The sequence below is a fragment of the Bactrocera neohumeralis genome, chromosome 4 (assembly GCF_024586455.1).
Source record: "Bactrocera neohumeralis isolate Rockhampton chromosome 4, APGP_CSIRO_Bneo_wtdbg2-racon-allhic-juicebox.fasta_v2, whole genome shotgun sequence".
Classification (NCBI taxonomy): Eukaryota; Metazoa; Arthropoda; class Insecta; order Diptera; family Tephritidae; genus Bactrocera; species Bactrocera neohumeralis.
The window spans coordinates 32,128,506-32,153,513 of NC_065921.1; the positions used below are offsets into that span (position 1 = coordinate 32,128,506).

The following is a 25,008-nucleotide window of genomic DNA, read 5'->3' on the forward strand; positions in this document are numbered from 1 at the left end:
ATATTTTATCAAAAGAGTACTCCCCTTACGTCTAGGAACTTTAACAATGCTCCATAAAAATAAATTTTCTCAGCTTGAAACTTTTAGTTATCTTTGCTTAGCATTTACAGACATAAATATGTACTTAAACATATGTACATATATTCGAGTAGTATACTTCATACATATGTACACATAATTCATATGTAACTACTTGTATTATCTGCATACAGTACATATAACCTATATGTACATATACACTGGGGTGGTCTTTCTTCATGTTACAGTATAATTGTTGATGCCGAGCGAAAATGTAACCAAAAGTTTATTGCACAATTTTTTTTTTGTATTTTTTTTGTATAAAACAAAAGCATACTGATATATTACGTTACATGCAAATGGCTTTATACTGTAAATATATGTATGTATTTTAACTGTACACAAAATTGCAATATTTTATGAATAAATAAATGATTTTTTTTTAACTTAAATTAACCAAAATTCAAAAACGCACAAATAATTGGATTGAAGGGTTTTGTACAGTGTTTGTTTTTTATTCTCTAAGCTTACGAAAATGTTGACAGCCAGGAGAATTATTGGTCAGCACATTTATGGTATGAGTGCAACTAGTTAGAAATAACAAAGATAGGAATTTATTTTCAATACAATGTGTACCCTGGCAGCATAAATGTCACTGCTTTACTACTCTTAACTTGAGTCAATTAGCTTTGCAATAATGCCTTCTGGAAGAAATTCATTTCACATTTTAAAATTGCTAAAATTGGCAGCAAATATCATTTTAGAAATCTCCGTAGGGAAAAACAGCAATTTTTGTCCTTAGTTTTAATTTTGCCGTCCCACAAATGTGAACCAACCAATGAAATAAAGTAAAAATTTATTTTACTCAAATATACAAAAATTATGAAAAATTTTATGGAAGAGAGTAGAATTTGGGCGCTACTTTCATCATGTAAAAGGGACAGAAAATTCTGCTAAAATAGAAATAAAGTTTGGGCTATCTCTTATTGAATAAATATCATCCATAATAATATCATCACTTGTTAAAATCAATGGCGTTTGTTAAGCAATATATACATATAATACGGCGAATGAAACTGCAGAGTATGTTTATACTTGCTTAAATAAGCGAACTTTTGTTACTCCCCTGGAATATGCATACAATACAATACAAAAAAAAAACGTTAACTTCGGCTTCGACCGAAGCTAATATACCCTTCACAGGTGCATTTCTTTTAGTAACTATAGGTATGTTCAGTTTGTATGGCAGCTATATGCTATAGTTAACCGATCTGAACAATTTCTTCGGATATTACATTGTTGCCTTAGAAAATAATCTATACCAAATTTGGTGAAGAAACATTGTCAAATGTGAAAGTTTTCCATACCAGCATTGATTCCGATCATTTTCTTTTTTTCAGTTTGTATTATCAGCTATATGTTATAGTGGTCGGATATCGACAAGCCGTTCCGTTCAAATATGGAGCTATATGCTTAGTTGAAGAGAAAGATGACGTTTGCAAAATTTCAAAAGTGAATATATCTCAAATGTGAAAAAACTGAGGGACTCAGTTTGTATGGCAGCTATATGTTATAATGGTCCGATATCGGCCGTTCCGACAAATAAGCAGCTTCTTGAAGAGAAAATGACGTTTGACGGACAGGGACTAGTATATATACAGACAGACATGGCTAAATCGACTCAGCTCAACATACTGATCATTTATATATATACTTTATAGGGTCTCTGACGCTTCCTTCTGTGTGTTACAAACTTCGCGACAAACTTAATATACCCTGCCCAGGGTATAAAAAAGTATGCTGTCATTTTTTTTAGAAATAAGTACATTAGTACATACATATAATCACCTGAAATGCAAAATAACGTAACAACATTTTCGGAAAGTTACAGTGGCATGAATGAAACACGGAATAAAATGGAACATGAGTGATAAAAAATTTTAATATTGGTTAAAGCTGGTTTATATCAGAGTGCAGAACCTGTAAATGTTGAGCATATGTAATATTACGTATGTAATTTGAAGTAGTGAAGCGTAATCAATAAGACACTCAATTTCGAATTTTTTGATGATACGTTATTTTGCATTTCAAGTGACGATATTGTACTTCTAAGCGCCAAAGACTTTAACTGTGAAACGTTCATCTCAACTTAAAAAGTACGCAAATGAATTCCAAAATTTATTATTTAAGTTTCACTTCGACATACGCCTCCGTAAAAGCGGAAAGCTGCCACCCTCCGCTATGTGTAAGTATATATTCAAGAATGCATACATTACCATGTACATACAAATGTATGTAGTATGTATATACGTGTGTGCAAACAAATATTCTTAATGCTAGATTTAATGATTTAGAGTTTAGCTGCTTTTGACTCTAATAGCCAACTTTAGTGTAATATTATTCATCTACAAATATGTAACAAGATTTCTTCGTGAATTCGTATGTAATTGCCATAAGTGCTATATGTACTCGATGTTAGTTTTTGTATGTATGTATGTATGTATGTATATATCGTATATAATATCAAAACTAATGTTAATTTCTGGATAAAATAGTTACTTTTGCACTTCCTGTTTTATTTTGAAATGATCATAGCTTCAACAGGTATCTTGCAATAAATGTACAAACTCTGTAAGACTATCTGTGTAGTCAGTGTAAATAGGCCTTAACTGTTAAACTCTGTAAGTTATCAGTAGTTGATGTATTTGTTTCCTTGCCGAGAGTGTTAAAGTGTCAAATTTGTAATTTTTTCACAAAGCTCTGAGCAATTTAGGATAATTCCGCGTGGACATGCTTGCGGTGTGGCCATGCATGTATGTGTGTATGTATATATGTATATAATTCTGCCAATGAAAGCCCGAATTAAGTTCATCTTAGGATAGGATGCACATTAATCGCTAACCATAGCCAAGTTTTAGGAATTAAATTTCCAAATAATAAATAATAAAGAAATATCATTATGTGGTTATAAAAGTAGTAATGGTAACAATATGGAGTAACAGACAAAATTATATATTATATGTATATACTATAAACTACATTGTGTATAAGTTAGAGCATCATATTCAACAAAAATATTTATAATACCGAAAAATTTCTTAAATCTATAAATGGGAATTTGACAGTGAAATATTGTTAGCCATATATACACCTTAACAGTGTTTTTTTTTGTGAATCTACTTAAACAGAAATCACAATTAGCGAACTTGCAAGATCTATTTATCTTTGCGCCATATTTTGAATCGCTAGTATCTCGATTGGACTTTTGAACAAACTGTTTTTAAATTTGATCTCTTAAATTTAATATTTTCCCTAAAAAATATTTTATGCACGTCAACTTCGACAACATATTCGCATTATGGTAGCGCGTGTGTGTATGTACATACTAATCAACTGTAAACACATATTTAACAGGTGCATACGTCTGTTTTAATTGTAATTTAAAACGATTTCTAATATGTATGTATGTTTTAACAAGTGGATCACTGGAATACGGCCTGATTTACTATTTTATTTGTGACCAGTGGAAGAATTTGTTTTCCCATTCTCCGTAAATTCTTGCTTACAGTAATCCATGACAACATCAGCACGACAATCTCCCATAAGTCCAGGTAGGAGTACGGCCACACCCATTATTGTTACAATGGTTCCAAAGACGACCAGACCGAGTGCCGGTAATTTTTCGCGGCTGAAGAGAGAGTGAGATTCCATTTGTATGTAAGCTAGACCAGGGAGAATGTATGCCAAAGGAATCGCTGCCAAAAGTCCCTACGAATAATAATGCGATAAGTATTTGTAATTTAACAACACTAGTCGCTTTACTTACATTTAACTCCAGTACCGATCCTAAACAATCAGTTAATGGGGAAATGATGAAAGCGCTGAAAACTATAGCCAACGTAATGGTTTTTCCATATTCATCAATATCAGCACCCTTCTCAAGATTGGGATCTTTGTCTAATGTCAGCTCACTAATAGGTTCCTTCAATACAAAGCGGTGCACAAAAGCGCGTACAATCTGAAATATTGTAACAATAAAGCAATACATACAATACAACTAATTTACATATGTATGTATGTCCTCAGACATTCTTTTCAATAAGATCATCTAACCTCTCGAGAAACAAAACACTCTATTGGAAAAGTCAATAAAATTGAAATAGAGAAAAGCACCCGTGAAAAATTCATCAGATCATCATTCCAACAGTAGTTCTCCAATAAATCGCCTAAAATAAGAGATAGAAGTTTAATAAAATAGTAAGAATATATTCATATAGATATATGCTATATATGTAAAAATGTATGTATTTATATTTTCCCAATTGATTTCAGCTGAAAGAAAAGTTTTAGAACAGTTAACATTTAACCCTTCTCGTTTCCTTAAGGGGGTATTCTTGTCAAGGATTTTGAAAAAAACGATTTTTTTTTGCATATCTTGAAAGTTTAGACTTTCAAAAATATGACCTTGGAAGGATTTTTCAAAATTCGACTTATTTTCGGAGATACAGCCGATTTTGTGACTTGGCGTCCGTGTTCACTAGAATTGTCTTTCGGAACGATACCCACGATTTCTCAGGTTCTACTGGACCGATTTATTTGAAATTTTTATAGAGTCTTCTTTATAAGCTTGTCTATGGTTGGAACTAGCCCCATACCCAAATTTTTATTTTTATTATTTTTAAAAAATTCGAAAGAGTCAGAAAAAGTGATCCAAAAAACCCTTTTTTCAGGCAGTCGCCATTTTGTGAAAAAAAATTTTTCCCACTTTTCCGTAGTTCCGGCCATTGCTACATTATTCTAGATTAATAATCTTTTTTTTTTGGGTTGAGATAACTAGGAGGGTTGAAATCATGGGTATGGTCACGTGGAAATTTTTAGAGACCCCCCACTTCGTCAGCTCATAATTTTTGAAATTTTTTACTTTTTTTATTTTTTAATAAAAAAATGGATGATAAAATTATTAATTGCCTTTTTTTACGACACTTTAAAAATTAAATGAAATTCATGCTTCTAAACCATAATACCCCCTTAAAAATTTCTATTATCATTTAATCTCTAATATTTAACCACATTTGTACATTTAACGTCTATTACATCCATTTTTGTTGTTATATGGTAAATAATTTCCTCAATAGGGATATTCTCTTGCTCTTGCAAAGCCCTTGCACGGTGCACGAATTGCAGAATTTTCCACTTGGTGCAACGGCGCAACAACAAACACACACAGAAAATTATTTGCAATGGCTGTAAAATATGTCAGACCAAAACCCATGTTTTTTTCGTGCAATGACACGTACAAATATAATAGCAACCCTGTTTTAGCTGTCATTTTACATAAAGACATATTTCGCCGTTAAATTGTTGAGGAAGGTTAAAACTTTAATATCTATTTAAATTATAAAGATTTGTTACATTTTTTTTGATAAGAATGAATTGCAGAAGGTGCGCCAATTCACAATATTCATAAACAATAATCATAGGAATTTTGCATTTTGTGTAATCGTTTAATCTTGCAAGAGCAAGAGAGTCCCCCTAATATGTTTTTTCCTTTTTACATGTAAGTTGTCACTAAGGGTTCTGAGCGTAGCCTTTTTTTTTGGCAAATTTCCACCAATACCAAGTGCGTTATGGCGCCCATAGAGTGGACGCCCAAAGCCGAGGCGATCGTAAGTGCGCGTGTTGCGTAAACGAGAAAATGCGCTCGGCTTTAAGCGTTCACTCTGTGTCACCCTTCGTCAATTGTCTAACCTAATTCCTAAAGTCGTCCGATCTGTTAGTTACGAACAATTATCGCCGTCAAAGTCCAGGGATTTAAGTAAAGTGCGAAAAGTATTTTTCGTTATATCATTTATTACTACAAAATGTTCACATGTAAAATATAAATACCTTGCGATAGCGCACGGAATGTAGAATATCCAGCAATACCGAACAGAGCTGCTACTGCTAAAGCAAATCCAATTGAAATGTGCGTGACTTTCTCCCATCGCTCAAGTGTGGCATTTCTCATGGACTGATAAACCAAAAACGTATTATGGTGGCACATAAATGCTGCAATGATACCATATATCCGTAAAAGAAAAAATCACAAACACTCAAACTAGATAGTAATTGTGGTTGCGGATTTGGTTTCACTTAATTATATATGTATGTATATGTAAGTACTATCAAGCAATAAAAATTGCAATAAACAATATTATATTATATTCTCATCACCCCTCCTCTCTAGCGACGAAAAAAAGGTTTATTTAATTATGCTAGAAACTCACCAAAAACCATAATGCCCGTTGCTGGAATTAAATCAATGTTGGCAAATCTCCAAGATTCTGCGGAATCGGCGCTGAAATTGAAAAAAGATGTTTCTGATGTTTACGTGTATTTAAGTATGTATGTAGACTTAGACACATATGTATGTGCGTACACATGTGAATATGTATGTATGTGAATAAATAGCTCTAGTTTTCATATTTATTAGGTAACAAAAGTAGAATATTCATTAAAACGATAAAAACTTTCTCTCTCATATCTAATGAGATACATTTTCGAAGTGAGATAGTTTTCATAAAAAATGTTTGTATTTTTATCATTCAATTATCACTGTACTTTCGCGGGACGACAGTCTACTTGCTTCTTAAGGGACCATATAGTTAATTTAATTAGGATTTCATTTCATATCTGTTTAATTTGATCAGAAAAGGATGCAAATCCCAACTCTTTATTTTTGTTAATACAATCGATCGTTATATGAAAACAGATCTTACATTTTCTCAGCATTTTTTTAGAGGTATAAAATTTTCTAGAATGAAATGGTGTCCAAGTAAACACAGGGAAAAATGTCTGATATAACAAATTAAAATTGTGGAAGTTTATTTCCAAAGCGCGAGTGCTGTGCTTTAAATTTACAGATCATGTCGCACTCATCCACGATGAGTCACATTGCTAACAACGTGTACATATATGAATAAACAGAATTGAAATTGTTGCATGCTTTTAAAACCGTTTTAAAAACCTTCAATAAATTGCGCTACAGGAAACATTTTTAACTTTTTGGATCCCCATCTCAATTTCAATAATTCTAATTGGATTCCAGCAGAATAGTGAAAAGCGCTTTGTTGGCGAAATATGTAAGGCTTACAATATTGGAAAAAATACTTAATCATATGTATACAGTTTGCGCTATTAATTATTAAAATAGTTAGAATTTTTCTATGAAGTTAAAATATATAAAAAAAAACCAAACCCATTTAGTCATACAGGCATATTAATCAGGAAAGGATTATCTCACATAAGTATCTCCCAGATTGACCGATATTTTCGATGAAAAATTCGCAATAAGAACTGGGATCCACATATTCGGTTTATGGGGGCTGAACAGTTTTAGTCCAACTTGAACAAAATTGGATTGTATCATACTTTGGAAAAAATTTAACTCAGATTACTGAATTTACAAGTGGTTCGAGGAAAATGGTGTACAGCGCCATCAATTTTGTTAAAAGTGATCCAAATCTGCTCAAAAATAAAAAAATCGCAAAGCTCCTGGGCGTAAAATAACGGAATTTGCTGGTGGAATCATCTTCAGAAAAAGCAAAGCTAATCATTTTAAATCATGCCGAGAGATTATGGCGAAAATAAGCAACGAACTTGGGCTTAACACATCCAATAGGCTATGCGAAGGCGTCTAAAAGATGATCAGTTGTTTGGGCGAATGAGTTGAACTGACAAAAAATAAACATAACAAACAGCTAAAGAACATTTGGAAAAGGACGTCAAATTTTGGAAAAGCTTTCTGTGGAACGATGAAACTAAGGTGAACCGTATCGGATCGAATGGAAAACCATTTGTCCATCGTCCCAGGTGTCAAACGTATAACTCCAGATACACTACAAAAACTGTTAAGCACGGCGGAGGCAGCGTAACGGTCTTGGGGAAGTTTTCCTGGTAGTATCACTGGCGTTCGAATCGATGCAGTGAATTGGATTTTTATCCATGACAATGATCCAAAGCACGCAACTAAAAGTGTGAAGAACTGGCTCACTGCAGAAAGTATTGAAGTCCTGAGCTGGCCAGTCCAAAACTCCGAAGCAAAATCGATTGAAAATTTATGGAAAGAATACAGAGTGCCAAGACAAAATTCAAAAATGCGGAAAAGCTTTGGGCTGGAATCAAGGAGGCATGGTACGCAATTTCGCAAAGAAGGTGTCAGATAAAGTGTGTTTCAATAGCTACGCTACAAAAGTAGACCAATAGGAATAGCAAACCACGCCATATTTTTTCCCGCTCTTTCGACATTTCTCTTCAGTAAGGTTTGCTATTTCATTATAGAAAGATATACGATCTAACAACGAGATTATTAAAATTTACTGCCGAAATTCGGAGTCAGTGGCCTCAACTTTAAGAGCGTTTTTCAATAAGAGCAATACAAAAGTTTTTTTTTTTTTAAATAAAATAAAAACTGCTTGCGATATCAATGAAATTATTTATTCCTGTGAAAGTACATTCATACGTACTCCATGAGTAACTATTGCATCCTGAAAAAAATACGGTTTGGTGCGTTTTATGTGCAGACGACATCATTGGGCCGTACTTCTTCCGGGATGATCAAGACCGGCTCGTTACTGTGAATGCGAATCGCTACCGCTCAATGATAAACGAATATTTTTGGCCCGAGTTGGATGATATGGACTTGGATAATATGTGGTTCGAACAGGACGGCGGCACAAGTCACAATCGATTTATTGAAAACCAAGTTTGGTGAACGTGTTATCTCGCGAAATGGTCCAGTCAATTGGCCGCCACGGTCGTGCGTTTTGACGCCATTAGACTATTTCTTGTGAGAATACGTCAAGTTCGTACTTCGTAAGAATATCGAACGTGAAATTGCAGCACTATCGGCCGATTTATGCCTGACAATTGGGTTCAGCGCCTGGACTTCTGCAATCGTGCCCGTGGAAGCCATGATTCGTGTAAAGAATTTCATTGATATCACAAACCGTTTATGTTTTATTTAAAAAAGTTTTGTAGCGTTCTTAGTGAAAAACCCGATATTAGTGGAGAGCTTGCCCTGACGATTCCAAGCAATTTTGAAAAATTGTGGGCACACAAGGAAATACTAACGTTGTAAGTACTTAAACGCTATAATACTTCTTGGATTTCTAATGAATGTATTAAATTTCCGCAGAACCGGTGTACCGTGCTATTTCTATGGCCAATGAGAAACTCAATAAATTTGTTTTTTTGAAGAACTATTGAATAAAGCTTTGTAATTTTTTATAAATAACTCACTTATTTCTCTTTCATGTGATGCTAATCATAAAATTTGTTTTCTGTTTTTATTGAAAAATATACATACGTCTTTTTATTACATTCTTAAGGCATGCTATTTATCATTCCATGACTGTATAGCGCAATTCTGTAAGCAGTCTCTAGCCACTATTTGAGAATTTTTGAGGCAAAGTCTCAAATTGTGACTAGTTAGTATTCACAACACAGTCTAGTCTTTAGTCACAAAATATTGTTTCAAATATGTGACCTGATAGTTAGCAGGTAACGAAACTAAAAAGAACTTTTGTTTGCCATTTTGAATATACAAATCATAGATTTTAATCGATTGTCGTTTTTCCATATTTTGTAAGCAACTCGAACACGAAAAAGTTAAAAATAAGTCAATTTCAAATATATTTCGTAAATATTCTGAAACGAAGTCAACATATATTTTTATTTGTATTGGTAATTATGCTTTTTGATCAATATCGACATATTTATTTTCATTCAAGTGAAATGTAAGAGCTGATTAGACCTGTTCGTTTTCAATTGAGAGATTTTTGTGACTGTCACGCACTGAATTGCAAAATCGTCTCAAGTCACAAAAACTGTCTCTAATTGAAAATCTCAATTTTATAGACTTGTCTTATTGACCGCCTATTTATACATACACATATGCTTCCGAAATCGAATTTTTATAATTTTGTATTTAATAATTTCCTAAAAATTTCTTTAATGAATTACTTGTAAATAAAATAATTCGTTAATATGAAAACCAAAATAAATATTGAACAGGTAACCAACCTGCGTTTACACAATTTTTTTTTTCGTCACTTTTCGCACTATTACGAGGGCTGCTATATATATTTCTGGCCTAATAATGAAAATAGGAATATTTATCAACGAAAATGGTTTTATTGTTTTTCAAAATATTCTAAATCAAGATTTATACACTTTTGCATGCGCTCAAACCAATTTTCGAAGCACTTTTTCCACTCTGATTGAGACACCTCCAAAACATGGTTTTTGAATGCTTCAACAGCATCTTCTGGCGACAAAAATCGTTGACCACGCATTATTTTCTTGATGTGTGGGAATAAAAAGAAGTCATTGGGTGCCAAGTCAGGGCTGTACGGCGGATGACCCATCAATTCGACGTTTTGGCCGGTCAAAAAGGCGCTGGTTTGAGCAGATGTGTGAGAGCTCGCATTGTCATGGTGCACAATGATTCGTCTACTCTTCTTCGTTTTTCGAATTTCTCCGAAGACTTCAGGCAAACAAATGGTGGTGTACCACTCAGAATTGACCATCCTACGTTGCTCAAGCGGAACAGTCGCTACATGACCAGTTTTGCCGAAGAAACAGGCGACCATTTGCTTCGAAGTGCTTCTTCCACGAACAACTTTCGTTGGATTTGGCTCGTCTTGGAAGATCCATGATTCGTCACCTGTGACGATCTTATAAACGTCTTTTGAAGCACCGCGATCGTATTTTTTCAGCATTTCTTTACACCAATCCACACGAGCCTTTGTTTTAGCGATTGCCAAATTGTACGGGATCCAACAAGAACAAACCTTTTTTACGGCAAGGTGTTAATGCAATATCGAATGTGTGCTGTTGGGAGAAATGCATAGGCGTGCCTCTATCTGAAGGTATGTTACATGACGGTCTTGCATTATCAGTTCACGTACGGCATCGATGTTTTCTGGCACAACGGCTGTTTTTCGACGACCTTCACGGAATTCGTCTTTGAGCGAGCGTCGGCCACGATTGAATTCGTTGTACCAGTTTTTCACAGTGCTATAGGATGGTGCTTCATAGCCATACAAAGATTTTAGTTCATCGATGCACTCTTGTCGTGATAATCCACGTCGAAAGTTGTGAAAAATGATCGCACGAAAATGTTCACGAGTTATTCCATTTTTTGGCCGAGATGAATTTTTTAATTCCTTGTAAATAAAAAAATTCACGATTAAATGACAAAACGTTCTGAGTGATGTTATGCTAAAAAATGTCAAACTTTCCAATGTAAATGTCAGATTGCACCTGGCAACACTTAGTGTTGCCTAGGCCAGAAATATATGTACTTATATAGCAGCCTCCGTATTACTATTTTGGCCGCAACTGTCTCTATTTATGTACATACATATAATATTCATAATATACTCACACAGTGTAATCACCCGACAACAACTTTACAATTACGGCAAACAAAATGAACACCACGCACGCCAAACTAATAAAACTGGCACGGGCTAATCGAGAAACGTTTTTGTATAGACATAACGGTACTACAACGCCAATTGTAACGAAGAATACAACTCCCAGCCGTACAGCACGCATCGACGTACCCCAAGACGGAAAAAACCGTACTAACACTTTAGACAGAGTATCACCCACGACAACATTGTAGGAAATCATAGCTGCAAATATAAAAATATAATGCAATATGATACTCATGTATACTATTTATATTTGTACATACATAAGTACTTATATACATATATTGTGTATGTATTAATAAAAAAATTACAATCATACTTTGGCGTATTTCAAAACTTACCCAGAAATGGATACATAAATTGTAATATCGATAGTAGGTAGTATCCATATTTACCGTAAGCCGCTTCCATAATGCCTGGGTAACTAAACCTTCCGCATATATGCCCGCATCTTACCTGAAATATAAATAAAAATAATAAGTGAATGTTGTGGTCTTACAAACTGCAAGTAGGGTCTAAATTGGCCGAACATTACCATAATTACTCTCACAATTTATAGGAATTAAATGTGAGTGAAATATTTTAACATGTCTGCATATCTACATATGTATGTATGTATATAACAACATTCATGTTTCCACAAAGCAGGCAGTGATGGTTGGTTAGTTAACCAACTAACCGCGCTTAATTCATCATTCTTCGCATCAGGAATAAAGGGATGTTCAACTTATTCCAGTGTGAGAGCGCTTCAAAATTAGCGTTTTTTATAACATTTTCCATTATGGCCAGATTGAACAAAATAATAATTTGTGGGCATTTAAATTGAAACACCCAACATTTAGTACGAATAAAAATTTCTATATAGTGGTTATTTATTATATGGAGAACTATTTAAATCCTTCTAAAGTATATTAGAACAACTGACTTTTGACCTATCAATACCCAATAAAAGGATTTAAGCTTGTTAGCTCTCAATCATTAAATGTTTTTAATCATTTTCCATTGAAAATAATACTATGATGCTTTATATTACAAAACGTTTCATCAAATACCTTTAAATTTCACAAATTTATTTAATTTTCATTGTTTTACATTTTTTAAAAGTGGTCTTGAACGATGCAATAAATCCCTCCGTTTACATATTTTTTTGGTAAGATTTCAATCTGGCCATCGCTCGTTTCCAATTGCTAAACGTCAAAACCTCCTGAACTCGATCAACTGTCAAAGTTCAGGAGGTTTTGACGTTTATCAATTGTTCTCTCATTTCCAGTGAGAGAGGAGTTGGACATCTCTTTATCTCTGCTTCGCATTGTGATAACAAATTAATCACCACTTAACAACTGTGTGGAATAACAATAGCTTTTCTATTGGAACATTGCAAGCGGTGAAAGATTTCCCGTTTCAACCTGCTTAAAGCTGGGCATTCACCAAGGTAATGCTCTAGGGTCTTATCATCCTCCACGCATGTTAGGGGTTAAATCTTTGTGAAGACCCCAACAATATTGCACAGTTTTCTCTTTCCTAAAGTAAAACCAATGGAAATTGTAGCGTTTCTAAACGTAACGTAAATATATACATATGTATGTATGTATATTCTGACGGTGTCCTTGATATACAATGATGTACGTTGCAAGAGAATCATTTCACCATTAAACTTTTCAGTTAACATTTTTTCTCCAAGAATATTTTCCTCTCTTTGATGACCACCGGATGGATATATAATTAACAATTGATATTATTAACATTTTGACTGTGTCGCGATTACTAAACATTTTTAAAAGGGAAATCACGTCGAAAAGTGTAAATTAAAATCGGCTAGAAAAATTGCGGAAAAGTTGTTAACCGACAAATAAATTTGAAGAAAACACATTTTTCTGATAACATCGATGGTGATGGTGATTTTATTTCTAAAAATAGTGTACACAATACATGGACATTTTCTTTAAATAAAATAGGTATGGTTTCGACCTTCCAAATCGAATTTTTTTTTTATATTTTCAAAGTTTAACTATTCAAGAATATGTGTACAAGAGGATTTTTCAAAATTCAAATTATTTTCGGAGATATAGGCATTTTTCTGACCCGGCATCCAAATTGGTTCGGCCGGAACTAATCGAACAAAAGACTTTACGCGAAACTTTAAACGCGTTTTTCTCAAAACTGACTTTTTCGGAACGATACCCATGATTTCTCAGGTTCTACTGGATCGATTTACTTGAAAATTTTATAGAGTCTTCTTTATAGGCTTGTCTATGGTTGGAACTAGCCCCATACCCAAATTTTTATTTTTATTATTTTTAAAAAATTCGAAATAGTCAGAAAAAGTGATCCAGAAAAACTTCTTTTTTCAGGCAGTCGCCATTTTGTGAAAAAAAGTTTTTCCCCCACTTTTCCGTAGTTTCGGCCATTGCGACATTATTCTGGATTAATAATCTTTTTTTTTTTGGTTTCAGATAACTAGGAGGGTTGAAATCATAGGTATGGTCACGTGGAAATTTTTAGAGACCCCCCACTTCGTCAGCTCATAATTTTTGAAATTTTTTACTTTTTTTAGTTTTTAATTTTTTTCTGTACTCTTCTAAAATTAACAAATAACTAGTAAAAAAATGGATGGTAAAAATATTAATTGCCTTTTTTTACGACACTTTAAAAATTACCTGAAATTCATGCTTCTAGATCAGAATACCCCCTTAAACAAAAGAAAGACTCTTTATCTGAGCGAAATGTGAAAGCTAAGCTTAAATTTTGCCGAGAATGGAAGGAGGACTGGAAAAGTTTTATATGGTCGGATGAGACGAAGATTAATAGGTACCAATCAGATGTTAAGGCATATTTTTGGCTTCGTCCGCAAAAATCCTTCAGCGTGGACAGGTTTGATGATTTAGAGTTGCTTTACGTGGTGGCATATTGGTCTTTTGTTTAGAATATGTGGAATAATGAATAAAGAGATGTATTTGCATATTCTAAAATCACAGCTGCCTGATTTCCAGCTAAGGAAATAATTTTCAAACAAGACGGAGATCCGAAACATACGGCGAAAAACGTTCAAGAATGGCTAAAAAATCAAAGTTGAAATGGTCAGCACAAAACCCCGAACGAACTGTGGAGCCGGGTACAGACGGAGTGGAGAAATATACCACACTTAATTACCGAAACCCGGGTTGAAAGTATGTCCAAATGTATAAAACGCGTAATAAAAAATTAAGGGGGTATTCTACTCTAGAATTTTGAAAAATTCGATTTTTTTTCATATATTTAAAGTTTAGACCTTTAAGAACATATCCTCCAAAGGATTTTTAAAAATTAAAATTAGTTTAAGAGCTACAGTTACTTTAGTGACGCAGTTCGCATTTTTGACTCACTCAAATGTGACTCACAAATGTGACTTTTTTTTTAAACGCGTTTTTCTCGAAACTACTTTTTTCCACACGGTATCGGCATTATCTCAAGTTCTATACAACCTATTCATGTACTTGAAATTTTGTGTGACCCTTCTTTATATAACCCTTTATCGTTTCTACCAGCATCGCGTCAAAATTTTTGTTTTTAATATTTTAAAAAAATTCAGGAATTTCAAAAAAACGCGTAAAAAATTATTTTTATTTTCATGCAGTCGCCATTTTTCAAAAAAAAATGTTTCGTGTCCCCTGAGGTAGGGACTATAACAGCATCCTTACTGATTAAAAATTTCTTTTGATTTTTTTTTTCAGACCACCAGGAGAGTCAGGATCAATGTCACCAGGATGCGCCATTTTTTTTACAGCTGTCTCTTCCCCCCTCTAATTATTTTAATTTTTAATATTTTTTTGTACAATTTTTTTTCTGTATTCTTAAGATATCTATGAAAACACCATAAAAAAAATGGATAGGAAAAATATTTTTTGGTTTTATTTTTTATTAAAATTCAAAAAATTGCCCAAAATTTGATTTCTAGACTAGAATACCCCCTTAAGGTCTATTGGCAAAGTATTAAATCTTGTAAAGAATTTAGGTCCAAATGTATAAGTGCAAAACTGTCAAAAAGACATGTAATTAGGATTTTTCTTATACTTTCATCTATAAATAAAATAAAGTTGCTTTGTTTTATATTTTTAATAAATTGAAGTATTATCTTTATTTTGATGTATCAATGTTATCGATACTGCCAGTAAAAAAATGTTAGCAGAACATTTAATCGCATTCTGTAAAAATGTTGACAGGTTTTGCTCCCCACTGTATTTTGGACACGAAGCAAAATGTAGTGACGGTACTCAGTGATGCCATGACCAATATTATTCGTCGAATAATAAATGTTGCGTAAGAATTCAATTTAAAAAAATATAATATAAAATATAATATATTTGCAACGCCTAGAAGTATTTCCCCGCCATTATTCCTTGAAAATTGCGAGAGTATGAAATATTTATATACATAAGATACATACATACATATGTATGTACATATATGCGGTTTATTTTGATGATAATTTAATACATTTATAACTTAGAGTATTCTAGATTTACTTACCATTAAAATGAGTGAGTAATCCGTGATGTAAGCAATCAATATCAGCAGAATCAAACCCAGCACAAAGCCAGCGCGATGCAGTGCATATGGAATGCCAATGACGCCGCTGCCGACAATGGAATTTATATAGTTGAATGACGCTTGAGGAAGTGAGGACAGTGCGTCTCCCCCTAATGTCGTCGACGACTCATTATGTTGTCCTTCTGCATCGGAATTTGGTCGCTGTTGGCGTATGGTTGGGTGCTTTGCCTGTTGGTAAGTGTGATGAAAGCGTAAGCATTTTTTAGTGGAAGGTACACACATACATATATCTACATACATACATACATATGCATGTATGTATGTATTTGAATTTTCATTATAACATTTTTCATTCCCAGCAAAATACCTATAAAGAGCTCGTATCAGCTCACATTACATTACATTAGAATGTTTGATTAAAATTACTAAAGGGCATTTCAGTAAACATATTAGTTATTATCTAAAATAAAAGTGAAATATTTCAACTATTCAGCCATCAACATCTTTAACACGTAGACCGTGGTAGCTACAGAAAATAAAAAAACAAGAAAAAACGTTAACTTCGGTTGCACCGAAGCTAAACACCCTTCACAGGTGCATTTCTGTTGGTAACTATGTGTTCAGTTTGTATGGAAGCTATATGCTATAGTCAACCGATCTGAACATTTTCTTCGGAGATTACATTGTTGCTTTAGGAAATAATATATACCAAATTTTGTGAATATATCTTGTCAAATGTGAAAGTTGTCCATACAAGAACTTGATTCCGATCGTTCAGTTTGTATGGCAGCTATATGTTATAGTGGTCTGATATCGGCCGTTCCGACAAATGAGCAGCTTCTTGAAGAGAAAATGACGTTTACAAAATTTCAAAAGGATATCTTAAAAACTGAGGGACTAGTTCGTATATATATACAGACAGACAGACAGACAGACGGACAGACGGACAGACAGACGGACAGACGGACATGGCTAAATCGACTCAGCTTGACATACTGATCATTTATATATGTATATACTTTATAGGGTCTCCGACGATTCCTTCTGGGTGTTACAAACTTCGTGACAAACTTAATATACCCTGTTCAGGGTATAATAATGTCAACCAGTTTATTTACAGCAGCTGCTTAAGTCGGTACACCTCAGTAGTGCTTCGCGAATTTTAAAATGGGTTAGAATATCGAAAAAAGAATTTGTCTAAAATTGCGTATTTATAACCAAATTTTGTGTGCGGAATAATTGTGGTGATTAAAAACCACAAGCCTACAAGTGGTACAAAGCCATAAAAGACGGTCGAGAGATCGTTGAAGACATGCTTCGTTCTGGACAAACTTTTTCAACTGATGAAAATATGAAAATATGTGGTGCTTGAAAATTATCAGGCAAGTTTTAGAGAGATGGAAAGAGAGCTCGACATCTCTCGCGAGTCCGTTCGAATGATTTTGGTGGATATTTTGAGTATAAAACGCGTTCTTCCTCGACTTGTTCCGATGAAGTTGAGGAGGTTTATGAGTTTTACAAGTAAACAAGTGCACCGTCATCGGAATGGAGGGACAAAAACGAATCGAAACCAAAAAAAAAAAAAAAAAAAAAAACACGCCAAAGCCGCTCAAGAATCAAGGCGATGCTCTTTGTTTTTTTCGATATTCGTGGTTTGGTGCATCATGAATTTATTCTGGAGGGACGGGCGTTCAATAAGGAATTCTATTTATAGATTTTACACGATAATAATGCACTATCGCATCGAGCCATGATTGTGACTAAATGTAAAGCCAAAAACGCAGTGAATACCATTGATCAAACCACCGTATGCACCAGAACTGGCTCCGTGTGCCGTACTTCTTCCGTGATGATCAATACCGGCACGTTACTGTGAATGGGAATCGCTACCGCTCAATGATAACCGAATATTTTTGGCCCGAATTGGATGATATGGACTTGCACAATATGTGGTTCCAACAGGACGGCGCCACAAGCCACACAACGAATGTCACAATCTATTTATTGAAAATCAAGTTTGATGAACGTGTTATCTCACGAAATGGCCCAAACAATTAGCCGCCTCGGTCGTGCGATTTGACGACGTTAGACTATTTACTGTGGCGCTACGGCAAGTATATGGTATATGCCAACAAGCCCACGACGATTGATGAACTTCGTAAGAATATCGGCCGATTTATGTTTGAAAACCGCCGAAAACTGGGTTCAACGTCCTTACGTCTGCAAGCGTGTCCGTGGTGATCATGCAAAAGAAATCGAGTTCCAAACATAATGGCATCGAATGTACTTTCACAGGAATAAAGAATTTCATTGATATCCCAAACCCTTTTTGTGTTATTTAAAAATCTTTTGTAGCGCTCTTATTGAAAAATTCGTTAGATTCATGCTTGATATCATTATATAAAGTTAATCGGAAAATCGAAAATCGCTATATTGGAATTGTTGGCGATAGAGGAAAGGTCTCAGTAAAAATGTTGGATATTTATATGTACCTTCTTAATACACTAATATGATGAATGAAACAACGTCGCACGGTCTGTGTCCAAACGGAGCCAAGTGAGCTATGGCGTGAGCACCCCTGATTTTTTGTAATTAATCTGAATCACTTCATAAGCATACTGATAATGAAAGTTACCAATTTGTTTATTGTCACATAAGCGTTTGGTTTAAAAGATGTTAACGCTTTGAAAAGCAAACTCTCATAGTTCAATTTGGGTGAAAGAGTGGATCCCATATTAAATCACTATTTCACAGAGCAAGAGTAAAAGTAATTTAAATAAAAAATAAATAAAAAAATAAAAAATACTAAAAATAATATAAAAATAGTTTTTTTTTCAATTATAAAGCACATATATACATATGTACATATGTGTACATGTATGTGTGTGTATGCATATGTTACAGTTGCAAGCACATAAATTTTCATTTAGTTAATTTTGTTTCAATGCTTGTTAGCACTGGAGATGTACGACTGCATCGACATCTATTGACAAAATACGAAAAGACTTTTTCGACTACCCAATATATTTAACTTATAAGTCTTTTAATATACATATTTACTGTACACAATTATTTTTATATTTTTCAGACGATAAATGAATATCGTTTTAGCAAATACATGGTTTCAAATAAATTTATATATCAATTTGAATACCTGTTCATTATTTTACGCAGTGAAATTCTGCCATAATTTTGGCACACCCATTAACTTAAAGTGCATTGATTTATATATTTACCTCCATGAGATTATTGATGTCATCAAACGCATGAGTTTCACTTCCCGAAACATCGCTTCCCTAAAAAACAGACATTATGTATAAAATGAGAAACCATTTTAATAATCTGACATAAAGTGTAGAAAATTAGAGGTTGATTGTCATACCGAATTAAATGAGATTGAATTTATATTATATATATTTATATTATTTATGCATTTTTAGCAGATTTAACAGAGACGTACTCAAAGTGAGAGTTGTTGTAACAATTCTTAATTATTTTACCCCAAACAATATTCTTTTTCGCTAATATCGAGCTTAAAATATTTAAGTATAGTTGAAGTTTCATTATCTGTGCAAGAAATATTTGAATATTTACGTATACATACATAGATTATACAATAATGAAAAGTTTCTATTTTAGTTTCATTTCAGTCGCAGTTATTCTACATTAGCGATGAATCGCTTTCGCTGATATTGCATATATGAGGGAAGGGAGAAATTCGTGGTCGTGCTCAGAGCCCTTCAGCGTCACTAAGGATAATCGAAAAATCGTGCAACTCGTGTGTACGTACATATGTACATATGTATATTAAAAAGCGTGTCTCGCATCAAATTTCTGACTCGTGTCGAACGAATTGCCGTGCGTGCTTGCGCTGATAGGCAACTGTAGCTAAGCCATGTAACCAAAGAATAAAGTAATTAACGATCTCTTTTTGACTCGAACCGTACTTTGATTGTACTACAGTGAGATCGCTGTTCTTACTTCGGATCGTCATTCGAATGGTGAGATAACGAATGTTATGAACGCTATCTTACCTTCTTTGCTTTCCTTTCGTTCCTACGCTAACGTCGCGAGTCGCGAGTCTCGAGCTTCGACCATTGGCCCTTGGCCCTCGACCATTGTACAAGTTAAGTATGCAGTTCTACCCAACTGTGTATCGATATCTGCAGATCGCTGCAACTCTACCAGTATCAGCTGCTCCCAGTGAAAGGTCGAAGACAGCTTGAACAACCTTGCTCTTCTCAATATCTATAGAAGTCCTGATGTTTCGAGCAAAGATATTTGGAACATCATAGCTTCACAGCAAATAATACTGGATATCTTTCATTAGCACTTTCTGCATTTGCGAAAAATTTTGTTCAGTTGAAAATATAATTTAATAAATAATTGACGTAGTGCATTACATTAAACAATAAAAAACTACATGTTGTAGCACTAACTGACAGAAACCTCACTTGAAATTTGTTTCTGGTACGCCGCTAAGATTTAAGGCCGATTTCAATAGATGCCGTTTGCTCATGTAAGCCCTTACTAATTGGGAAAATAAATTATTCTTTCGTTTTCTCATTAATTTATTATTTATAAATGTTTGCAAGTCTACGACTAAAATCTAAAGGAATCTAAAATTTGTTTTTCGACTAAACTATGACTGAACATACTCGTATCTTACTTAAACTATCGGTCAGATAATCCCTTAACCCGATATAGTTACATATGTACATATAAAAAAAAACAATAAATATTGTAAAATTGCGATTTATCAACAGTACACTTTCTTGGGTTATAGCCCTGACTGACGACAGCGCTAATATGCATTGACCCATGTTAATGCAAGTTTGTAATGTACACGAATTTCGTGCATTTAGCTGAATTTACTAAATTTGAGTAAACAACATTGCTCAAAAATGGCCGATTTTTGCTATTTTTTGACAGATGTCGTTTGAAGTCTGCCGCCTTCTTTGCGTTTGTAGCATCAAATGTAAGCAGTTGTATATAGCTAATTAAATTATGTGCAAGAATATTAACAAAAACAAATTTTAATATATTTAGATGGCAGAAAATAAACAACTCGCAGTTTGCTATCCATTTTGCCAATATTCTTAACTTTTTCGCGCACTTTTTCCGCATTACAATCAATTATTGCTTTTAATTTCACTCTATTATCTTTGAACGTAGTTAATAACAAAGGTCTTTTTTCATTAAATTTATATTGATTTTCCAAGAATATCAAAAAATACCATTAATAATTTCTCTTATTCATTTTCATTTCACCTTTTTTTTCAAATAAATAAACAAATTTCACAATCAGCTGTCTAAATGCACAAGTCTGCCGTCCGTCACCATAAAATTTCAATGCGCATTAGCGTTGCTTAATGCGTATTAATTTTGCAGTTCTTATAGTTGATTTTGTACCGAAAATATCAGTCAATGTGTGAGATATAAAATCGACCGATATGTGAGCTACCTTAATAAAATTGAGAGAGCGTTTTTTTTTTATAACTGTGCGTCTTTCTTAAAATGAGTAAAAACTCGCCTTAGATCACAAGCCTTATGTATGTACCTGAAGGTACTCCCTGGCTCTAATCCTTACAAGTTGTAAGAGTATGAAATGTAACTGCACATTACCGGAACTTCGCACTTCCTTACTTGTTTAAATACATTTTTTTAACTACAGAATACCACCATGAATGCCCAGTACCAAATTAAATCGTCTATTCACAATAAGTAATTTGTCATCCTCATCATATTATGGCCCTAAAAGTGTAGCGTTAATGATTAGGAAAGATTAAATTATTTGTTGCTTTGTTGATATACAATACTTAGTATGTATGTGCCGTCTAAAAGGCAGAACTCTTTCGAGCGAGGTTTTTTTAACAATGAAATTAAACAATTATGGATTGGCTTGGCTTGCAATTGGGTTTCACGAGATGTTATTAGATAATTCATTCTTTGAGAATGTACTCATACATTTATTTAAGCATTCGATTTGAATTAGAAGCAGAGAGAACTATTCTTCCATAACGCGAATGCATCACACACTTTATTTGCTAGAAATCCACAAAAATTATTTTGATCTGATGATTAAAAATAAAAATTACACTAATCTAGATCTTAAAAATATATTTGAGAAATGAAACCACAAAAAGTTCTTTGTATTTAGTTTTTATCCTTGGAAAATTTAGATAAATTTTACATTTCAATGCGTTATTACGATCAATGAAAAACTCGAAATTTTTCCAATCGGCAATATGACTAATAGGTAGGTATATAGGGACTAGTGGTAATATTGTATCTATTTTTTAATAACATTATTAGCATGGAAATAGCCATACGGTGTCTACCAATAGGGATGTCGTGATGTCTTGCTAGGGATTTACGTAAAATTTTGTCAGTGTGTTCAGTTTGCCTTTTCATCATGTTACGTTCCGCTTTGCTACAACGCTTGAACATTGTCCAAGATTAGTACACAAATCCACTATCATCGAAAAATCATCTCATCATATAAGGCCCATTTAGTCCATTTCTGACTTCATGGCTTCGTCACCAAACAAATTTGTCGCTGTTGGGGTGAGTCAAATCCTTATGATCCCCCAAAATTGACCGTTTTGTGCTCGCTATTGGCGTTATAACAGAATTTTGACCGACTTTTTTTTCGAAATTTAATGAAATCGCCGAGAACAATCTCCATTTCCAGCAAGACGATGAGCCGCCTCTAGATCATTTTCTATGGGGTATGTTAACACATAGGTTTACGATAATCAACCAGCAAAGCTCGTGAAGCTCGAAGACAACATTCAGCCCACTATAATCGAAAATCTGCACCGGCCATCGAAAATTGGCGTAATCTAACAGTTTACAGTATGTGTAAACGGAGCCGTGGTGGTCATTTGGATGAAATCGTTAATAGCTAAACATTATCTGCATAACAGAAAAACGTGGGTTCTATTTTTTACCAAAGTTTAACATCACGTCGTTCTTGTTTATAGACCTATACCTATACATACTATGTATACATCCATAGTTCGAGCTCCTCCTTACTGGTTGGGGCAAAATGAAAGATATTCAAAAATCCGTATGTAGCACATTTTTGCCTCTTGGTGATTGCTTCAACGAATATCCTTGGAAAGACAAAGATTTTTGATTTTTTCCATTTTGCTCTTCGCAGTAAGGTTGATAAGAGCTGGTCTAATTTTGACATACCCGCATGTAAGAAGAGAATTGCACAAGTAATCGAAAGCGGAAAAGGATAATTTTTCGCTGACCAAATCATGTGAGCTTAGGTCTAAGGTCTTTCCTGCTGAAAGGTATGGAAAATATAATGAGTATTGAAATATAGACAAGGCAATGCCAGGTATGCTTCTAATAAAGTCATGTTGGTATGGGATGGGACTTAACATCGTCTTCACAACACTTAGTAGCATAGAAATAGCCACCACGCTCCACATGGTGATACATCGAACCGCAAAATAAACCGGTTCGCATATTAAAGCGGGAAATTACAGTGGGGGAAAAGTAACATTGTTCTAACATACATAACAAAACATTGTTCTATATACATCCGTGTTCCAGTTTATATTACAAACTCAAAATCGTCAAATGTTTTCCTTGTAAGTATTGATCCTAATCATAATACCATAGTATTGATATATTGATCGTCTTACCTGTCTTTGGAGAATGTAACTGAATTCTGTTGCAGTATTGCGGCGACTGTCACTCATTCTGTTTATGATCTTTAGCGAGAATTGAACCGGGATGATTTCCAATATATTTAACTAGAATTGGAATATACTGCAGTGATGAACATAAATTTGACCTCCAAATCTTTGAGGAAGCGAGGAATAAACAGTAAAATCCACAATTTATGTAGTTGTTAACTCTTACTAACATTTATGTATTGAAACTAAGTTGTTTCAGTTTAGTTAGCCTAATTTTGTATATATTTTTATGTGGCAATATTCTAGGTTACTCTGTTTTAATGATGCACGTGGAGGCTTTTCAGTGGGAATAGTACCAAATATGGTGTGTTAATTTCCCTCTCATTACGTTGAGGGTATAGCTTATTTGTTTGTTTTAGTGTTTCACTTATTCGCCAACCTACGACAACGAAACAGATGTCACAATCGGTCGGGTTTGTGTATTGCTGTTTTTGAGAGTGGATGTGTTGATGGCTTGAAGCAAGGTGGCGGTGGTATGTAGACGGGCGAGAAGTGATTGTGTAAATGCGAATCACAAATAACGAATTTCAAGTGCCTGACTCCCACGAGTGTTCTGTGTTACTTGGAAGGGCGTCTGTGCTTTGCGAGTTGCCCTTTTCGTATGTGCGGTTTTATGTGTTGTCAATTTCACTGTCGGATTGTATGATATTTGAAGGTCTCTTCCTTTTCTACATAATAATAGAGCTCTTGAACATTAGTTAAGTGAAGTTTCGTTTCACTCTGCGTTCAATTATACGTGCTCCCGTTTTGTACACAAGTAGCAATTGATTGATTTTTTGTTACTCCTTTACCTTATTAACCACTCTGAAATTATTCAGTTGCTCGAGTAAATAACACTTGTCTTTGGTTTTTACATAATACAATAAAAAACGTAATTATTTGATTATATATAATGTACATTTATTGCAACGTTATTTACTGTCAAGTTCAAAAATTTCCAGTAGTTGTTTTTGTTATGTGAGACAATTGCGGTGTTGGGAACAATTTGGCATCTTAAACGTTGCACGGCCGAGTAGTAACTGCTTGCTTGCTATGCTATAATGGTAAACGTTATACGCCAGCATAACACCATCGTCCTTCTCGGAGTTTGCATCCAAAATTCTCTACGCTCTTTCTTAACAGCTGGTCAGCAAGTATGCAAACGCTTTTCTCTCGGCTCTAGAAAACAACTCTCATATTCGACCTAAGTTGCCAGACTTATTAGTTTAGCTATATCCTAAAGACGTTTTTGTAAATACAATTTTCAAACCCAAATTCGAACCCACTCT

General features: G+C 34.1%; 1 protein-coding gene across 3 annotated transcripts; it reads right to left on the bottom strand.

Moving 5' to 3' along the window:
• Positions 1 to 1,681: 1,681 nt before the first annotated feature.
• On the bottom strand, positions 1,682 to 24,786 carry LOC126756568 (putative sodium-coupled neutral amino acid transporter 11). Of its 3 annotated transcripts, none has more exons than XM_050469745.1 (11): positions 24,660 to 24,786; positions 23,687 to 24,544; positions 19,262 to 19,321; positions 16,005 to 16,253; positions 11,840 to 11,954; positions 11,447 to 11,699; positions 6,285 to 6,355; positions 5,905 to 6,066; positions 4,132 to 4,244; positions 3,845 to 4,036; positions 1,682 to 3,786 (listed from the first exon to the last, which is right to left on the bottom strand). In XM_050469745.1, the coding sequence occupies exons 2-11, from the start codon at positions 23,741 to 23,743 to the stop codon at positions 3,529 to 3,531; spliced, it is 1,530 nt and encodes a 509-aa protein (XP_050325702.1). In that variant the 5' UTR covers positions 23,744 to 24,544; positions 24,660 to 24,786; the 3' UTR covers positions 1,682 to 3,528. The 3 variants fall into 3 exon arrangements, with proteins under 3 accessions (XP_050325702.1, XP_050325704.1, XP_050325703.1); XM_050469747.1 differs by having other exon boundaries at positions 23,687 to 23,797; positions 24,532 to 24,786; XM_050469746.1 differs by having other exon boundaries at positions 23,687 to 23,846; positions 24,532 to 24,786.
• Between the last annotated feature and the right edge of the window lie 222 nt (positions 24,787 to 25,008).